Source organism: Balaenoptera musculus, chromosome 19 (genome assembly GCF_009873245.2).
Source record: "Balaenoptera musculus isolate JJ_BM4_2016_0621 chromosome 19, mBalMus1.pri.v3, whole genome shotgun sequence".
Classification (NCBI taxonomy): Eukaryota; Metazoa; Chordata; class Mammalia; order Artiodactyla; family Balaenopteridae; genus Balaenoptera; species Balaenoptera musculus.
The window spans coordinates 7,785,944-7,798,771 of record NC_045803.1 but is presented as its reverse complement, the minus strand read 5'-3'; the positions used below and the strand labels follow the sequence as shown (position 1 = coordinate 7,798,771).

The 12,828-nt window shown below is 47.4% G+C and overlaps 1 protein-coding gene across 6 annotated transcripts in view; it reads left to right on the top strand.

The window, feature by feature from the left end:
* The window catches only part of TRPM4 (transient receptor potential cation channel subfamily M member 4), a 36,331-nt gene that overhangs the window by 1,853 nt on the left and 21,650 nt on the right, over nucleotides 1–12,828 (top strand). For 4 of the 6 annotated variants that reach the window (XM_036834281.1, XM_036834280.1, XM_036834282.1 and 1 more), the window contains exons 3-12: nucleotides 2,501–2,675; nucleotides 3,036–3,216; nucleotides 3,416–3,579; nucleotides 3,709–3,892; nucleotides 8,164–8,225; nucleotides 8,377–8,562; nucleotides 8,903–9,002; nucleotides 11,521–11,633; nucleotides 12,004–12,336; nucleotides 12,515–12,649. In XM_036834281.1, coding sequence (XP_036690176.1) covers nucleotides 2,501–2,675; nucleotides 3,036–3,216; nucleotides 3,416–3,579; nucleotides 3,709–3,892; nucleotides 8,164–8,225; nucleotides 8,377–8,562; nucleotides 8,903–9,002; nucleotides 11,521–11,633; nucleotides 12,004–12,336; nucleotides 12,515–12,649 — 1,633 coding nt within the window. Of the gene's footprint in view, nucleotides 1–2,500; nucleotides 2,676–3,035; nucleotides 3,217–3,415; nucleotides 3,580–3,708; nucleotides 3,893–8,163; nucleotides 8,226–8,376; nucleotides 8,563–8,899; nucleotides 9,003–11,520; nucleotides 11,634–12,003; nucleotides 12,337–12,514; nucleotides 12,650–12,828 lie in introns of those variants that run through there. The other 2 variants (XM_036834283.1, XM_036834285.1) reach the window with 2 other exon arrangements.

The window sequence follows — 12,828 nt, the reverse complement described above, 5'->3', positions numbered from 1 at the left end:
TGGAAAGATGCTTTGAGGGCCACGTAAGGATGAATAGTTCAGGAAGCTGGGGAAGAGGCTGGGCAAGGGGCAGGTGGGAGGAGAACAGGCCTGAGGCAGGCCAGGGGCAGGAGCTTGGGGACCGATGGATTTGCAGAGTGAGAGGGGAGAGGGGAGGATGGGCCCAGACATCTGGTCTGGGGCCTGGGAAACAGTGAGCTTGTCCCCGAGATGGGAATCCAGGTGCATGAGTAGGTTTGGGAAATGTCACCCAGCTCAGAGTGGGACTTCGTGTGTGGGAGGGGCCTGGGGGAGCCAGGGGCGTTGCAAACCTGGCTCAGGGACTCAGGAAAGGTCTGTGACTTCCATCCAAGATTTGAGAAGTCCTAGCTGTAGGTGGTAATGGAAACTGTGGAAGTAGGATGGAGAGAAGAAAGTGTAAAATCAGAGGAGGTTGCAAACTGGCAATTCTATGGCCAATGTTTTTTTTTTTTTTCCACGGAAGACGATTGCTAAACACTCGTCTCTGAATGCTTCAAGACAGACATGCTGCCTCAAGTCCGCACAGCCTCCGGCACATCCACTTATAATTTTCCACCTGATGCTTCTTTCTCTTATGTTACCTGCCTGGCCCTTGGGGGCACTGAGTTTGAGACCCATGTAGGGAAGGCATGTGGTCCTGGCTCTGGGGAACACCTACACTCAAGGGAGGCACAGAGCAAGAGAAAGCCACAGATGAGTCAGAGACAGAGCAGCCAGGGGAACAGGTGTGCTTTGCCAAGGAGAAGGTTTTCTAGAATCAGCCTTTTAGCTATGACCAGTGCTACTTTGTCTGAGTCAGATGAGACCTGAATAGAAGCCACTGTATTCAGGGACGTGCAGGTAATTGCTGATTTTATCGGGAACAATTTCGGTTTCAGTGGCCACACAGAGAAAGGGGGGGTAGGAGGTGAGACGGACAGAGGGGGAGTCTGCCAGTGCTGTCTACCAGAATTTTCTGCAATGGTGAAAATGTTCTATATCCACATCCAATATGGCAGCCATCAGCCACATGTGGCTCCTAATCACTTGAAATGTGGCCAGAGCAACTGAGGAACTGAATTTTTAATTGTATTTAATTTTAATTTATTTGAATATAAGGAGCACGGTGTGACTAGAGGCTACTGTACTGGACAGTTCAGGTTCTGGAACATTCCATGAAGAAATTTTGCCTGGAAGGGCTCATGAGAAGTAGATGGACAGGAATGAGGGGGGTCCAGGGACGGGGTTGAGATGGGTGAAAGGATCAAGTGGGTAAACTGAGGCATGCCAGGACCCTGGAGGTAGACTCAGGAAGACGGAGGGGTGAATCCCATATTCCTTACTGTGCCAGGAGCTGGTGTATTCTGTTTGGATTTGTTGGCCATTCTTTTAGTGACTTTACAACTCTTGTCAAATCCATGGAGCACCTGTGCCATTCTTTCCATAAAATTAGTCCTTAAGTCATGGCTCACTCTGTTTACATAAATGCAGGTCTCCCCTGATATTTGAATCCCTTCTGGAATCAGGGACCAAAGAGATTTAGACACATTTTCAAATAAATCCCTCATCTCCCAAACCCGTGTTGCTTCCTGTTTTTAAACTCAGGTGCCAATCCCATTAGGTGACAAGGGATACTTGTGTATTTATTTAGGGGGAAAAAAGTTTCATATGTGATCACCATAAATGCAAAATCTGTTCCATTTGCCACAAAGAGAAAGAAACAAGGCATAAAAGACAATCACAATGAAAACCAAATAAAAAGTATTTACCGTCTAAATGGTTGCTGTTGCCAGCCCAGTTTTCTGAGCATGAGGCTAGCTTTTCTCTGTTAAAAAGAAAAAGTAAAGAGTTAGGCATTAAAAATATTCTAGCACCCGCTGAGCCTCTCTCCTTGACAGTAATCAGGAGAGCTCAAAAAGGAATGACTTTCTCACTGTGTTGTTCAAGGTTATTTAAAGCTCTGTGTGGAGTTCACGGAGACTGGATCTGGTATGCGGCCCCCATTTTAGGAAATGTTGTGTTATTTCATTGGCTCCTCATAGTTCTATGACGTAGGCTGTGCTATCATTGTCTTTCCATTTGAGGTGGAAATTTAGGCTCAGAGAGATGAAGCTACTTGCTCAAAGTCACACAGCTGCCTTGGCCTCTAGTGCATGCGTGCTCTGTGAATCACTCTCTTGATTTTCCTTTTCATGTGAATATCATCTGTTTGAAATGGGGGCAGCAAGGACATCCCCGATGGCCCCCTGCACTTTTCCACCTCAGGCCCTGAAGGCAACAGTGAGTGTGGGGCCTGGTATGTAGACCTCCCTGCTCAGGGAGACCTCCCTGCCAGTCTCTCCCTCAGGCTGGTCAGAACCGTGGAGGGCCAGTGCCAGGGTCAGTATGGATTGTGAGCTCCTCTGGAGGGAGGTGCAGAAATATGGACATTTCTACAGGATGCTTGGGGTCGGTGCGGACACCTCTGGGCTTCATTCTCCTCCTTCCCCTCCCCCCTCAGGGGGACCTTGTGCCAGTGTGGGCAACCCCGGTGTGCCCACCCATCGGTGGCTGTGGAGGATGCATTCGGGGCAGCCGTGGTGACCGTATGGGACAGTGACCTGCACACCACGGAGAAGCCCACAGATGCCTTCGGAGACCTGGACTTCCTGGGTGCCAGCCGCAAGGCCAGCAATGTGAGGCCTGCATGTCTGGGCAGGGCCAGGGTTGACCAGTGGGGCTGCATGCCTCAGGGGCTCCCGGAGCCAGGGCCTGGGGGTGTCCCAGCTGAACGCTGTGTCTCTTCATTTGCCCATCCCTATCTTCACCTCTCCTGGATCCCTGTCCCCTCCACCACTGTCTGTCTTTTCTGAGCCTGTCCCCCTCTCTCTCTCTCTGGGTCTCTGTCCTCCTCTCTCTGGGTCTCCATCCCTCCTCTCTGGGTCTCTGTCCCCGTCTCCCCTCCCCCCATCTCTGTGCTCCTCTCTCTGCGTCTCTGTCCCTTTCTCTCTGTCTCTGTCCCCCTCCCCATGTCCCTTCCTCTTGTGTGTCCACAGTTCCTCCGGCTCTCTGACCGCGCGGATCCAGCTACAGTTTATAATCTGGTCACGAACATATGGGGCTTCCAGGCCCCGAACCTGGTGGTGTCAGTGCTGGGGGGGTCGGGGGACCCCACCCTGCAGACTTGGCTGCAGGACCTGCTGCGACGCGGGCTGGTGCGGGCTGCCCAGAACACAGGTGACTGAGGGTGGGCAGGGGCTCTGCCTCCTGGGCCGGGGCCAACTGCTCCCCCATCTCCGCCACTTCCCTGGAATTCTGTTTTCCCCCCATCCCGTCTTTGTGTGTGGGGTTTTGTCTCACTCTCTAGTCTCTCTCTCTCTGTCTCTGCACTCCTGTGTGTCTCTGGATCTCACCACCAGTCTGTGTCGCTGTGTAGGGGCCTGGATTGTCACCGGAGGGCTGCACAAGGGCATTGGACGGCATGTGGGTGTGGCTGTGCGGGACCACCAGACGGCCAGGACTGGGGGCAACAAGGTGGTGGCCATGGGCGTGGCCCCCTGGGGTGTGGTTCGGAATAGACACACCCTCATCAACCCCAAGGTGGGACCCAGGGTCTTGGACAAGGAGGGGGCTGGGTGTCTGGTCTCCTGGGTCTGAAGGACGAACGACTGGTGTCTGTCCTCTTGGCCCTGATGGAAAGACTCCCTGGTCTTGCCACCTGTCCCCCAGGGCTCGTTTCCTGCGAGGTACCGGTGGCACGGTGACCCTGAGGATGGGGTCCAGTTCCCTCTTGACTACAACTATTCGGCCTTCCTCCTGGTGGACGACGGCACCCACAGCCGCCTGGGCGGCGAGAACCGCTTCCGCTTGGGCTTCGAGTCCTACCTTGCCCAACAGAAGACGGGCGTGGGAGGTGAGTGGCTCCTTCCACTGGGGATTCACAGCCCAAGGCTCAGGATCCCAGTGGTCAGATCTGGTCGGAATTTGGGGGTTGCGGCCAGGTGGAGTTTCCTGTAGTCAAGTGCCTTCTCCCATCATTTGCTGTGTTTGAAAAAATCATTATCTTGAAATCTACAATACCGAAAGGTGGACAGCTTGATGAATTTTTAACAAACTGAACCCACTTATGCAACCAGCACCCAGATCAAGAAACAGAATAATACCAGCCCCCAGAAGCCTTCTGCCCACACCCAAGAGCCACCCTATTCTGCTTGTCACAGCATAGAGTAGTTCTGACCGTGTTTCATATGAATACAACCCCATGTTTTAAATTCTGCCTTCTCATATTCGACATTATTTCTGTGAGATTCATCCATATCATTGCATGAACTGTAGTTTGTAAATAACCCACAGATCAAAGAAGGAAAAAAAAAAAGAAGCTAGAAAATATTTTGAACTGAATGATAATGATGTTATGACATACCAACACTTTGGGGATGCAACTAATGCAGTACTTAGAGGGAAATCTGTAGACTTAAATGCTTATCTAAAATGAAAAGAAAAGAAAGGTTGAAAATCAATGATTTAAGTCTCCAATTTAAAAAAATCCTAGAAACAGAAGAGCAAATCAAATCTAGAGAAAGCAGAAGCAAGGATATAATAAAGACAGGGCAGAAATCACTAAAACAGAAAGAAATGCCCAATGTAGAAAGTCAACTAAACAGAAACCTGCTTCTTTATGAACATTTCCTGTATTTTAAAAAGTGTCCATTTAATTCTTTTTTTTTTAAAGTATTTATTTATTTTTGGCTGCGTTGGGTCTTCGTTGCTGTGTGCGGGGTTTCTCTAGCTGTGGCGAGCGGGGGCTACTCTTCGTTGCAGTGCACGGGCTTCTCATCGCGGTGGCTTCTCTTGTTGCGGAGCACGGGCTCTAGGCGCGTGGGCTTCAGTAGTTGTGGCATGAGGGCTCAGTAGTTGTGGCTCATGGGCTCTAGAGCGCAGGCTCAGTAGTGTGGCGCACCGGCTTAGTTGCTCCACAGCATGTGGGATCTTCCCGGACCAGGGATTAGAACCCGTTTCCCCTGCATTGGCAGGCGGATTCTTAACCACTGCACCACCAGGGAAGTCCCTCATTTAATTCTTAAACTTTACTTAGCTTTTTGGCAACTTTAATCTTATTTTTAAAATTATCTTTTTGGGGTGTAAACTGACTTTTTTGGGGTGTATAATTCTGTGAGTTTAGGCATATGTAGAGATTCATGTCCACAGTCAGGACATAGACCAGTTCTGTTACCATGAAGGCATTCCTTTTGTGCCCAGCCCCTGGCAGCTACTGATCTGTTTTCCATCACTCTAGTCTTCTCTTTTCCAGAAGATAAATAAATGGAATAATATAATACATGACCTTTTGAGATTGGCTTCTTTCACTCAACATAATATTTTATGGCAGCTTTAATATGTGTTTATTGGAACTAATCAAACCATGCGAAGGTATATAAGGAAATTCATATCATTGCCTGAATTGTAGTTTGTAAATAACCCACTGGTCAAAGAAGAAAAAAAAAAGACGTTAGAAAATTCCCTTCCCAGCTCCAATCCCTTCTATTGGGGTAATCTGTGTTATATGGTTTGGAGTTAATCCTTTTATATCTTTGTCTATGCTTATAAAATCCTATGCTCAATGGTGTTCCTTTCTCTCTTTTATACTATACATATACATATCACTCTCTTACAACCATCCCTTTTAGATACAAACTACTCTATCTTGTATCTCCTTTTTTTTTTTTTTTTTTAATTTTTATTTATTTACTTATGGCTGTGTTGGGTCTTTGTTTCTGTGCGAGGGCTTTCTCTAGTTGCGGCAAGTGGGGGCCACTCTTCATCGCGGTGCGCGGGCCTCTCACTAGCGCGGCCTCTCTTGTTGCGGAGCACAGGCTCCAGACGCGCAGGCTCAGTAATTGTGGCTCACGGGCCTAGTTGCTCCGCGGCATGTGGGATCTTACCAGACCAGGGCTCAAACCCGTGTCCCCTGCATTGGCAGGCAGACTCTCAACCACTGCGCCACCAGGGAAGCCCTGTATCTCCTTTTAATAGTTGCATGATATTCCTTGGTAATGGTTGTACCATCTGTTATTTAAATTTTTCTCAATTGGTGGATACTTAAAGTGCTATCAGTGTTTGGCACTACAAACAATGCTGAATAAATATCTTTGTATGAACATCCATAATTACATCCAGGTGTTTTAAATTCTATACAGTAGATCCCCCAAGTGAGATTGCCCTGTGTGTATACTAATAGATAGTACTAGATAACTTTCTAAAAGTGTGTAGCAGTTTTCACTCTCATCGACAATGTGTGAGAGTTTCCTTTTCTGTCCGGTCTTAACCGGCTCTGGATACTCTTGGTTTAAAATTTTTTTTTGGCAAATTTGATGGATAAAAAGTGACATGCCACTTTTCATTTGATTTTTTAATTTATCTAACCACTATTAAAAGATATAAACATATTTTGTTGGCCAATCAGATTTCCTCAATTATGAACTGTCTATTCATATTCTTTGCACATTTTTGAATTGGGTTATTTCTTTCTTGTCTTTTTGTAAGAATTCTTTGTATCCTGTCCTTAGTAACGCTTTGACTGTTAGATGTAAAATTTTTAAAAGATACTTTAATTATGGTGTCTACTTCCATAAAAATTCTATCATTTTTATGTGGTTAGATATATTTGTTGTTCCTTTTATAGCCCCTTGGTTTCCCTTGGTTTTTTAGGAAGGTCCATTTCACTCCAATGCTATACAAATATGTTGTCTTCTTTTTTAATATCTTATATTTTTATGTTTAAACTTTTAATCCATCTGGAAATGATTTTTAGGTGTCTTGAGATAGGGAGTCTACATTTTTTTCTTACAAATGGGAAGCCACGTTTTCTTCATGTCCATTTAATAAATAAACCATCTTTTCCCAGCTAAATTGAAATGCCACTTAAGTTGTATATTCAGTTCCTTTATATGTTGAAGTATTTCTGAACCTTTTCCTCTTCTACCTCTCTATTTATTCCTGTGCCAAAAATATATTTTGTTTGGGACTTCCCTGGTGGTCCAGTGGTTAAGACTCTGCGTGTCCAATGCAAGGGGTGCAGGTTCAATCCCTGGTCAGGGAACTAAGACCCAACATGCTGTGCAGCGCGGCAAAAAAAAAAATAAAAAAAATATATATATATATATATATATATATATTTGTTCTTGTTGTTTACAGCAGTTTAAAGACGTTTGAATGTATATTAGGGAAAGTTTCTCCCCACTGTCATTTCTCAAACATTTCTTAACTCTTCTGATATTAATTCTTTCATATTAATGTAAAAATTATTTTGTTCCATTAAGAAAAAAAAAGGAAAACATTGCCAACCTCCTCCTACCTCCCTCTTTCTCCAAACTGCATTGAATTTATGTGTTACATTGTGACAGGTTAACATGGTATTTGTTTTACCATTTATTCAGGCCTTGTCCTTATATAAGGTTTATCAATCTCCTTATAAAAATATTATACCTTTCTGTATGAATTAATTCCCAGGTAGTTTATCATTTTTGTGAAAACATGGATAAGATACATATTATAATAGTTGGAGAAAAGTTTTTTATTTATTTTTCTTGTATTAATCCTCTTAACCAAATTCTCTTATTAATATTTAGTTATTCTGAGTGGAGTCTCTCAAATTTTCTGAGAATATAAATCATCTTTCCTTCAAATAGATACCTTTGTCTCTTCCAGCTTAAAAAATATATATACAAGTTTTCATTCCAACTATTTCATTTTCTTGCATTGTTACATTAGCTCAAAACTCCTAGATAAGTGTGAATAGTAGTAATGTTGTTTCAGTTCTTATTTTATTTGGAATAGAGTTCATAAAAAACTTATATGCGTTTGCTATTGGGCTTTGATAAATATCTTTATTGTATTTGGATAGTCCTTTCTATTCCTTATTTCCTTGATTTTCAATTTGCACTTTCATCCTCTCCTGGCTCCTGGATGGTTAATCAGTTATAGGATTGACTCATGCCTCATTCGGGAACCCAGGAGTCCAGGCTCCCAGCCCTCTCCTCCCTTGAGAAGTTGAACATTACTGTCTTCAAGATCTGGCCCCTCCCAAGCATTTGCCCTGGGGACTCCTGGGAAATGTGGTTCTCTCCCATCGCTGACAGAGGCTGATGGGAGGTGACCAAGCCCTGTGCTCTCTTCTCTCCTCAGGGACTGGAATTGACATCCCTGTCCTCCTTCTCTTGATTGATGGTGATGAAAAGATGTTGAAGGTATAAGGGCCCAGGTGCCTGGGTCTAAGGGCGGGGGCAGTAGCCGGGGGCTGTACTCCTGGGTCCTAGGGGAGGAGGGGGCTGGGAATCTAGACTCCAGGAGGTGTGAATACTTTCCTTCCCTAACCTGACTCCCGCTTTTGTCCTGTAGCGGATAGAGAATGCCACCCAGGCTCAGCTCCCCTGCCTCCTGGTGGCCGGGTCTGGGGGAGCTGCAGACTGCCTGGCAGAGATCCACACTCTGGCTCCAGGGAGTGGAGGAGGCAGGCGATGTGAAGCCCAAGATCTGATTAAACGTTTCTTCCCCAAAGGGGACCCTGAGATCCTACAGGCCCAGGTATGACACTGGGGGCCCAACTCAGGAACCTGAGATGGGAGGGAGCTGGGAACCTGGGTTCCTGGGTCTTGAGAGGTGAGGATGCTGAGGATTTGGAGTCCTGGATCCAAGGGAAGGGGAATGGGGGCCCAGCCTCATGGATATGAGGGAGGAAAGGCTGGGAGCCTGGATTCCTGGGTCTAAGGGAGGAGAGGCCTGGGGGCCTGGATCCCCCCTAAGTTCTGGGAGTAGAGGGTGCTAGGCACCTAGACTACTGGGTCCTGCAGGGGAATGTTCTCCTATATCTCTGTGGACAGGGCCAGGGAGTTGGGTGTGGGTTGCAAAATTTGGTATCCTGCAGGTGGAGAGGATCATGACTCGGAAGGAGCTGCTGACAGTCTATTCAGCTAATGATGGCCCTGAGGAATTTGAGACCATCGTTTTGAAGGCCCTTGTCAAGGGTAAGGCTTGGAGTCCCAAAACTTCCCCCACTGTCAGCTCAACTTTGGACATCTCTCTTGGCCTCGGCACTTTATCCATCCTCTCTAAATTGCGCCCCCTTTTATCTTTTTCCTTTTATCATTACCTTTTGGGGCTTTGCATGGAGTTATTTGGACAGTTTTCCCAAGATACTTTCATTATGTTCCAACGTTGCTTTCCTTCTGTTGTATCCATCCACCCATCCTTTCATCCTTTATCCATCCAGCCAGCCATATGTACATTGATCTTTCCATCTACCCATTATTCCATTCATCCTTCATTCTTCCATCCATCGAATCATCCATCCATCTTGCCATCCACCCATCCTTCTACCAGTTTATTCACACATCTAGTAACAATTCCATCCACTCATCATTCTTCCATCCATCCATCTTTCATCTATCCATCCATCTTTTCATCCATCCGTCCCTTCTTCCATCTATCCACCCACTCACCCTTTCTACTTTTTCTATATGCCTCCAATATGTTTTAAGCCCTGAGGGGTGGTGGAGTCAGAGAAAAACCAGAGTGCTATCTCCCAGCAAGGAGCTCCTGATATTTCACTAGAGGAATGCATGATGAAAACCAAGGTAGGGAGCATAATGGCTGCTTGGTAGAGGCTGAGGATGGAGCTCATTATTCATTCAACAAAGATTAGGCTCAGAGATAAAAGCAGTTCCTACCAGGGTTGTTTGGACACAACCTTAAGTAAAATTCAAGACAAAAGCATGGGAGAGGAACTGCTGTCAGAAAAACGGGGAGGTGGTATTTAAACTGGGCGGCCTTGAAGAGCCAGTAGAATTTGGAGTTAGTAAGATGTGGAGGTGGGATAAATAAGTGGTAAGGGGGTTCCCCAGGGCTCTGTGGGGATGTGGGTGGGGAGGGTCGTTTTTGGTGTCAGAAGAGTTTTACAGGGAAAACACCCACTTAGATAAAAACTCTCAAGAGGCATAGTGTCAATTTGTAATGCGTTCTGAGTTCCAGGTCCCCACCCCAACTGCATCTACCATGTTCTGTGGTGTGGCAGTTATTTTTGACTTTGGAATCAGATAAAACTAAAATTTGAGTATCAGCTTGGCCCCCTCTCTGCTGTGTGACTTTGAGAAAGAGACTTTCCCTCTCTGAGCCTTCGTTTCTCTCTCTGAAAAACTGAGATAATACCTGGCGGGAGTGTTGTGGGCCTCAGAGGCAGATTATGGGCAGTGCCTGGTCCCCAGGGGGAGCCTAATAAATGGGAACTCTTCTTAATATGATTCCATTTCTTGTGGGGACACATCCTTTAATAGAGGATGACAGTCAGTGGGCAAATCTGATTTACTTTACAGAAGTTAACTCATCAGCCTCCTGGGGGAAAACACAGCGGCTCTCTAAGATGTGGTTTGAGGGGGTGGTGTTTTAAGTCTGTTGCCTGCAGAAGTACAAGTGATCACACTCTGCTGGGGAAACTGGAGATGGCTGGACAGTCTCAGTGTTGGCAGAGTTGAAGGGATGGGGTTTCAGCAGGTGAGGAAGGAAGAGGGAAGGGGATGAATGCTTCATGAGAGTCTAGGAACAGCCAGGCACTGTGCTGAGCAGCTGGCACACATTATTGCCCCTGATCCTCTAACCCTTCCTATAAGGACCGTCTCCCCAGTTTGCAGATGAAGAAACTGAGGCTCAGAGAGGGGGAAAGTGACTTGCCCAAGGTCACACAAGGTTGACTGCACACTTTTGGATCCATTAAATTATCCGATCAAATTTTTAAAGGCCACTTGTTCTTCCTTGTTCTATTTAATGACCTCCAAGTTCTTCCGAAGTCCGGCTAATGTTTACATTTTTTCTGCTACTTTTCGTCTCACAAATACTCCCAAGTTGCAGGAAACCAGAGTGACTCACATTTGCCATCATAGCCTGTGCTTTCCTGCACCGAGGCTTTTGCTCAAGCTGCTCCTGCTGCCTTGATGATTCTTTTCTCACCTTAGATGCACACTTCCAAATCCTACTAGTCTTTCAAAAGCCTTACCTCAATGTGCATCCCCTAGGAGGCTCCCTTGGATCTCTCCATACCTCTGTGATTGTAGCCTCCCCTGGGTCCTAATCACATTCTATGCCCTCCTCCAAGGGCACCGATCACTCTAAGGGCAGTTATGTGGTTCTGGGACATACTTCCCGGGAATGAGCTCCTTCAGGGCAGGGACTGTATCCAATCTCTCTCCATCCCTCTTACTGCCTGGCCCGTAGCCTACCTCAGTAAATGTTAAATGAATAAATGATTCCCTTTCCTTTTCTTGGGGCCTCTCAACCGCTGGTCTGAAGAGATTTACATTCAACTCTGCCCCTGTGTTGAATGACCTTATGCTTGTAATAGCCTGACTTCTTAAGACCCCAGACTCTGCCCAACAACATTGCCTTTATACAGAGTTTAAATGTCAGGCATCTCAAGTAGAAGCAATACAGACATTCATCAGATCTTCCCAACCTCCCCTGACTTCTTGCCCCCTCTCCTTCTCACCCTTTCAGCCTGTGGGAGCTCTGAAGCCTCAGCTTACCTGGATGAGTTGCGTTTGGCTGTGGCTTGGAACCGTGTGGACATTGCCCAGAGTGAACTCTTCCGGGGGGATATCCGATGGCGGGTGAGGGGTTGGGGCCTGGCGATTGGGGATCCTGACAAAAGGAATGCATTTCCCCCACTCCCTGACTCCTTTGACATCTGGCTCTATCTTCCTTTATGGCCTGTCCAGCCTTCTCTTAATTGTCCATCCATCTCTGGTTGTCCATCTGTCCCCATCTTGTTCCCTCTCTCCCCCTCCATCCATCCATCTACTTGCCCACCCATCCATCCTCTCATCCACCCCTCCACCCATCCATCAATCCAACCATCCATCCATCCATCTGTCACTCATAGCTCTGTACCCCCATCTCTTGTCCTTAATCTCTGACCTCACCTGGCCTTCTGCCTGTCTCTGTGCTCAACTCTTCCCCCATTCATTCCGCCCCCACCAGTCTTTCCACCTGGAAGCCTCCCTCATGGACGCCCTTCTGAATGACCGGCCAGAGTTCGTGCGCTTGCTCATCTCCCATGGCCTTAGCCTGGACCGCTTCCTGACCCCTACGCGCCTGGCCCAGCTCTACAGTGCAGCGCCCCCCAACTCACTTATCTACAGCCTTTTGGAGCAGGCGTCCCACGGCACAGGCAACAAAGGCCCAGTCTCTAAACCCTCTTCGGAGCCACAACCCCCTAAGGTGGGGCAGGTGCTGCGGTTGCTGCTGGGGAAGACGTGTGCGCCGACGTTCCCCGCCGGGGGCACCCACCAGGGCGATGGCAGCAAGGAGGATGTAAGGAATGGGGTGGGTGGGGGAAGCACAAAAGGGTCTGGGGGCGGGGCTATGCCAGGAGGGGGCGTGGTCAGAGCACGGGGTGTGTGACTGAACGGGGTGTGGGGCTGATGGTTGGGGCGGAGTCAGGAAAGGTCTGGGGCGGAGACAACGCTCACCTTGCCTTCCTCGCCTCCAGTCGTATCTGCTGTGGGACAAGGCTACCTCAGAACTTGTGCTGGAAGCCGTTCCCGGGCAGGCACCCTGGATTGACCTGCTCCTCTGGGCACTGCTGCTCAACAGGGCTCAGATGGCCGTGTACTTCTGGGAGATGGTGAGTGCTGACTTGATCTCTGATTCTACTCTCTCCTACATTCCTGTCCTTTATTTCTACCGAACTCCAATGCTTGTGCAGTAAGATTCCCTGACCTAGGATATCACCCGTCCCCCACCCCACTCCATTCTTGATATATGACCCCGAGTGCTGTTTCTTCCTCCCCACCCCCCCATATC